This window comes from Mya arenaria, chromosome 2 (assembly GCF_026914265.1).
Source record: "Mya arenaria isolate MELC-2E11 chromosome 2, ASM2691426v1".
NCBI lineage: Eukaryota > Metazoa > Mollusca > Bivalvia > Myida > Myidae > Mya > Mya arenaria.
The window spans coordinates 51,476,505-51,483,888 of NC_069123.1; the positions used below are offsets into that span (position 1 = coordinate 51,476,505).

General features: G+C 36.6%; 1 protein-coding gene across 1 annotated transcript; it reads right to left on the reverse strand.

Annotated features, from left to right (window-relative positions):
* Positions 1–1,357: 1,357 nt before the first annotated feature.
* On the reverse strand, positions 1,358–3,887 carry LOC128207723 (uncharacterized). Its single transcript, XM_052910836.1, has 4 exons — positions 3,626–3,887; positions 3,219–3,395; positions 2,715–3,037; positions 1,358–1,686 (listed from the first exon to the last, which is right to left on the reverse strand). The coding sequence occupies exons 1-3, from the start codon at positions 3,885–3,887 to the stop codon at positions 2,754–2,756; spliced, it is 723 nt and encodes a 240-aa protein (XP_052766796.1). The 3' UTR covers positions 1,358–1,686; positions 2,715–2,753.
* Positions 3,888–7,384: the final 3,497 nt, after the last annotated feature.

Consider the following 7,384-nt stretch of genomic DNA (forward strand, 5'->3'; position numbering starts at 1 on the left):
TATCGTGTGGCCTGTTCTTTCATCACCAACTGTGACAAGACTGTAGAAATCTAACAAGTGGGAAATGTTGCAAATGTGTAAATAATTAACCTCCCAGTAGGAGCCTGTATATAAATCAGGATTTGCTACTCGGCGGTTCCTTTTGGCGGTTTTGTCCACCCAGATATGTTTTCTTCGAAAAACTTTTCTAAAAATACCTACTTAGTAACTTATCAACATTTATGGCATTTTAATAAATGCCCGTAATTCATTCAACCGGTGTTTGTTTTCCTCAATCAATACTAGTTCGACTTCCCTGTACTTATGCAACTTTGACCTTGGACAAAACATAGATGACATTTTATGCAAACATAAAGTTATATATAGCGTTGTACGTCCGTGACACGGGATACAGACAATAACTCGGGAATAGCTCTACGCTCACTTTATCCCAGGAGCCAATCATATCCCCCCACCCCTTTCCGTGTCATGTGACGCTACAGGCCAATCAGAAGGCGTCAGCCATTCTTCTTTGTTCTTTCTGGCGTATGCAAAGCGCTCGCCAGTCTCTGGAATTTATTTTACCACCACCTTCACACCTCCTCCACTTTTCATTATTTATGCTTTTGTAACTCCCAAGGTCCACCCTATTTCTTTCCTCCGTAACTTTCACTTAAGGGTTCCGTACTTTTTCGTGCACCGTTTTGTATTTTTCTTTTGCTTTAATTTATTATTGTTATACCGACCGTGTGCTCCCAATTTTGTTAATTTTGGGATTTAATGTTGTTTTTCGTAATTGTATGATTTTCTTTCTGACTTCTTTGTTAGTATATGCCTCCATTGAGTAGGTAGGCGGTTTCGTTCACCCATACATGTTTTTTCGGAAAACTTTTCTAAAAATACCTTCTTAGTAACTTTTCAACATTTATGGCATTTTAATAAATGCCCGTTTTTCATTCGACTTCCCTGTACATATGTAACTTTGATCTTCTACAAAACATAAATGCACCCACGATATAACGGTACACATTCTGAAAAGCCTTAAAAACGGTCCTATCAAGGAGTTCAAAAAATGGCGTTTAAAGTGGCGCAAACTTTTGAACACGTGCGTGGTCAATAGCATACCAACATAGACTGTGTGTGATTTTGATGGTGTCGACGATGTACAAAAGGGACCTGGTATAAAATGGAATTCCTTTTTAGTATACACATTTAATACAATATGTTGGGTCCATGAATAACCTCATACAACATTTATTTACACTAAATCTAAAGGATAATCTAAGAACACATTTACATGTAATACAGATGGAAGTACCGCATTTTCTTTGCAACTATTGACTTTCCCGGTATGTAGGATGATGGCGGGGATAGAAGTCTAATCCTCCGTCTTACGATAGGATTTCCTTCTCATTACTTAAACATCAGTCCTCCTCCCTGCGACAAATCGATGAATATAAATGTCTGCGGTTTCTGATATTGAAATTTCGTAGAGAAAAACGCACGGTCTTCTTGTTTTTTCTGATTACATGACATAGCCTATATACATGTAAAGGCAAAGTATGTATTATATGTAGGTATCCGTTAAATATGGAATATAAAAGTTCATATGAACAGAGTAGGCTTGGCTAAGTACACGTCTCGTTTTCCAAGTATTTGCTATTGAACTGTGGTAATCTTGTGTATCTTGTTTATCCTTTTCCATGGCTGAAACATTAGCATCTCACGTAATTAATGGTTTACATGTATTTAGAAAGATGTGTGTTTGAAAACTCAGTCCAAGGAAGAAAAACAGTATTTAAACAGTCTGAAAATCCATTCCAAAAGTCTTACAACATTAAAACGATATCAGTGCCGACAATTTCTCCCACCTCAGATAAGTAGATCAAAAAAATTAACCATGCTAGAAATTCTTATCTTGCCCACGGGCAAAGATACAACAAGTACCCGTATGGAACTCCTTTTTAATGGTCATCACATTGTAATTACCTCCCTTGTTGAAGCCTGTCGTCAGTAGCATCATAGAAACCTTGTCTTGTGGCAATATTTAGAATGCTAATTAATTATTTCTCACTTCTAATGTCACCATAAAAAGGTTTTCACGCACCTTTCAAGAAATAATGCCTCACTCTCCTCAGATCTACTTAAAGATCGATTTGACTATTAACATAATCTGAATCACTGCCCGCATATCCGTGACACGAATTATCACATATCCATACGCATTTATTTTCACTACGCATAAAAGAGTTCCAGTTTGTTTAACTGAGGTGGGAGAAAAAGCATCAACCATAGTCGCTTGTGTAAGATAGGTTCATCCAAACCCTCGCGGAAGGTGTTTTGCGGAAACTCGGTAAACCTCGTTTCCCCTAAACACCCTACGTTCGGGCCATGGAAGATACTTATAATATTGTTTTTGTTCTCTTTTAATTTAAAAACACGATGCACTAAGAGCAGTTTGCACACTAACTATATGTATGGATACTTACTATATGTATGCACACTTTCTATATGTGTGTACACTTACTATATGTATCGGTACACTTACATTATGGATGTATCGGTACACTTACTATATGTATGTACTTTATGTATGTTCACTTTCTATATGCATGTACTATGCGCGCGAGAGCGTATGGGTGAGTGTGCGTGTGTGTGTGCGTGCGTGTGTGCGTGTGTGCGTGCAATTTTGGTCGTTTCCCTCCCCAAATATCTTCATAAAGAATGTGTCCTACTTTGCACCGTGCCTTGAAGTTCTTAAGTAACTTGGATGTCTACGGAATCGGGTCGCTTTGGCGACGGAGGACATCCGTTTTTTCCGTTGACACCATTACATCCACCTGATTGGTTGTTTCGTGCATGTCTATGTCACGTGACACCGGTGTGCAGTCAGGACAGTAGCCCTTCAGGAACACCCGCATTAGGACGAATATGCCTGTCATGAGAGCGATGGCTCCACCTGCGGCAGCAAACCCCAGGGCGACAGGTGCGCCACGTCCGTTCCGGTGCTCTACACTCGCTGTACCCATTTTTCCGGCGGCAATCATCACAAATAGGCCTTAAAATATATACAAATAAATTTATACCCAATGTGTTTACTACCTTTGAAAAAAATAAATATTCAAAGCATTTAAACAGTTGCCAAGTTATGTGATTTGCATTTGGAGGCCCTGTTAGAATATATTTGAAGGTACGAGTTGTCTTTTATTTTTATTTTTATGTCAAATAAATGGAAATACCGGAGAAGAAAGCGAAACCAGCGACTGTAAGAAGACCGTAGTTGGCGGGGTCGGCTTTGGTGCGCTTGGAGACGATTAGCCTTCGGCGCACCGTAAGGGGCAGGAATGCCACCAGGAGGAGCAACAGACCCAACGTGTAAAGCACCTGGGCTGATGCCACTATATCTGCATCCAGCACTGAGGAAAAAGATTTATACACGTTGTAGTTTGGCATATATGTATTGTATGTGTATTTGTAATTATGAGGCGGCGATTTTGTCGCTTACTACAATATTTAATGAATAACAAAATAGTACATGTATACAGCTTGGTTACAAACATAGCATTGATCACACTTTACTGCTGTCGTTGCCTTCACTATTGCTCAGTTTATTCAATAATTAATATACATTTTCGAGATGACTTACAGAGCTCTATGCCGTCAAAGATGTACTTTCCGCGGGTCCAGTCGTACAGGCGGTGATAGGAACGAATGGTGCACGTCCAGTTGACGCCCTCACACTGCGTCACGTACCATAGCGCGTAGTCCTGAGCCGCTCGCCTCCGACTCCACATGAAATGTGCGCGCAGCCAGTTGGGTAACACAAAGCCTAGCAGCTGAAATACCGCCGCCGACACCAACATGAAGAGGAAGAAGTTCACCCATCGTCTCTCGGTCGCCCGGTGCATCGTGAGTACGGTGGTTGCCTGGAGCAAAGTTTTATTCATATGTTCTAATACACTGGTATGATCTAATATGATTAGTCAATTTAAATAAGATCTAAAAACACGTTAATATTGACAAATAGAATAGGTCATTTAGTCTATAATGCAAATTACAGATACTATTTTAGATAATCACCTTTGTTAAATATACAATGTATAATTATGTACAAGCAGTGCATTACCTCCTCTGTCAAATAGACGTAAGCTTTAATTGAATGTCCTTTTAAGCCTCTGTTATATAAATGTACGCTTTACCTGAGAGTTAAAGGTTTTTAAGCCTCTGTTATATAGATGTAAGCCTTATCTGAGAGTCAAAGGTTTTTAAGCCTCTGTTATATAGATGTAAGCCTTATCTGAGAGTTAAAGGTTTTTAAGCCTCTGTTATATAGATGTAAGCCTTATCTGAGAGTCAAAGGTTTTTAAGCCTCTGTTATATAGATGTAAGCCTTACCTGAGAGTTAAAGGTTTTAAAGCCTCTGTTATATAAATGTACGCTTTACCTGAGAGTCAAAGGTTTTTAAGCCTCTGTTATATAGATGTAAGCTTTATCTGAGAGTCAAAGGTTTTTAAGCCTCTGTTATATAAATGTAAGCTTTATCTGAGAGTCAAAGGTTTTGAAGCCTCTGTTATATAGATGTACACTAAATCTGAGAGTCAAAGGTTTTTAAGCCTCTGTTATATAGATGTACACTAAAACTGAGAGTCAAAGGTTTTGAAGCCTCTGTTATATAGATGTACGGTAATTCTGAGAGAGGTCTTTTAAAGCTCTGTTGTATAGACGAACGCTGTATCTGAGAGTCAAATGTTTTTAAGCCTCTGGTATATAGACCTACGCTTAATCTGACTGTCAAAGGTTTTTAAGCCTCTGTTATATAGACCTACGCTTAATCTGAGAGTCAAAGGTTTTTAAGACTCTGGTATATAGATCTACGCTTTATCTGACTGTCAAAGGTTTTTAAGCCACTGTTATATAGACCTACACTTAATCTGATAGTCACAGGTTTTTAAAACTCTGGTATATTGATGTAAACTCAATCTGAGAGTCAAAAGTTTTAAGGCTCTGTTATATAGACCTACGCTAAATCTGATAGTAAAAGGTTTTTAAGACTCTGGTATATAGACCTACGCTTAATCTGACAGTCAAGGGTTTTTAAGTCTCTGTTATATAGACCTACGCTTAATCTGATAGTCAAAGGTTTTTAAGACTCTGGTATATAGACCTACGCTCAATCTGAGAGTCAAAAGTTTTTAAGGCTCTGTTATATAGACCTACGCTAAATCTGATAGTAAAAGATGGTGAAGCAGTGTATCAATTGCCAGTCTTATATTGTGTATATACCAAACAGTATTTTTGAATAGCATAGTACAATGTACTTTTACCATTAGTTCTTCTATTCAGTATAATTAACATTATGTGTGTGTGTTGCTAGTTTCAGTAATTCAACTGAAAAAAATAAGTTGAAATTTCCAGAGGGGGGAAACAATTGTGTGACGTGACACAAAAACGGTAACGTACACACAGGAAGAAGAGCAAAAGATCACAAATCATGTAGGTTATTTGCATAAAACTACGTAATTAACTCGCTCCAAAATCTCTTAAAGGCCTAGTTTAAGCCTTCTATATTTGACCTCCCCCACCCCCCCCCCCCCCAAAAAAAAAAAACCCGTGTATTTGTACACAACCTCAGTTAATTGATCTTAATCTAATTGCCTAATTGTCTTATCAGATCTCCAATCTAAATATCCTGCTGTGCTGTTTTGGATATTCTATTATTAAAATGGACTCTAAATGGCCCTAAGCCACTAAACGAATACACAGGAAATTGGCACCTAATATGACACCAGTGCAATTAGCAGGAGATGCACAGCAGGGGATTATCATGCCAAATATTCTTTAAAGGCCTAGTTTAAGCCATTTATAAGTGAACCCCTCCCCCCGAAAAAAAGCAAAAAAAATACGTGTATTTGTACGCAACCTCTGTCAATTAATCTTAATCTTATTGCCTAATTGTCTTATCAGATCTCCAACCTGAGTATCCTGCTGTGCAGTTTTCGATGTTTTATTATAAAAATGGACCCTAAATTGCCCTGAGCCAATAAACGATTACACATGAAATTGTCCCGTTCTGTGAAACCAGTGCAATTAACAGGAGATGCACAGCAGGGGTTTATCATGCCATACATTCTTTAAATTATGCCTTTAAAGCTTAAGAACCCTGGGCCTTTGCGTTCTTCGATATTAATCGGAAACCGTGGGGTCGGACGGATGGACGGACAGACGATCAGTTAACGAAATGCCACCCGTTGGGGCATAAAAATCCCAGGTGCTGTAATACTAATACTGTAAAAACATTAAAAGTCATCTCTTAACTTTAGTCGATTTCCTAACATATTCATGGTCAAATTAAGAAAAAAACTATACCACAATTTTTTCAAGCATAAAATTATGTGTATTACATAAAATTAATGAAAATAAAGTATTTCAGATATTATTAAGTTCTTAAATCATATGACCTGTGAAATACTTAGAAAATGACCTAAGTTAGGAAATGACTTATGATGTTTTATGAATAACAGCCTAGGAACATATAAGAAAATAAATTAAAAATAATTACAACAAGTTAATTGGTATTTATTATTAAAATGAGCAATTATGATATTTAAAATAAAGTTCACATGATTGTTTACTCGTCAATTAGCAAGAATACAAATGGTCTGAATAAAGAAACTGTACTGTATTTAGAGGAATGTTAGAAGTACAACAGGGCCCGTATTACAGCATCTTAAGTAAATTTTAAATATTTCCAATTAATAAGAAAAACAAGATATATTTCCAAAACCATACAAGAACTTCAAGATGTTTTAACTGCTTTAGCATAGACATTATGGTAATATTCATCTATTTATATAATTTTAACCACAAATATCCTTTAAGTCCCAGTTCAGTATTTTATTTAAGTAATGTAAACTAATCGAAATGTATGTATATCCAAATGACTTCGTTTACCCTTTTTAACATTTGTTTTTTAAATATTTGATAAAAAAAATGCATTTATCGTAAAAGTATACATGCCATAAAACCGAAAGTATAGTCTAAATTTAGCGCACACAGCGCCACTACGAAATGTGCATATCACGTGACATTCTTTATGTTTAGAATACCATATTGCTTTTCATTCTAATAATTTTCATATTTTAATTAAAAAGTACTTCGTTTAAATATTCATTAAACAAGATAATCACACTTACACTGTTATTTTCATAAACTATTTCAATTGAAAGCTTAATCATATCAATTGAAGAAAAGGAAGGTAAGAAGACAATGATACGGCCATTATTCTTGCATAGTTGGGTTACGAACAATTTCTACATTATATCATTCATACTGTTTAAAGCAATGAATCGTCACAGGATTCCAAGTTTACCCATTTATTAAAAATCAGATTATTTTAAATATGCAA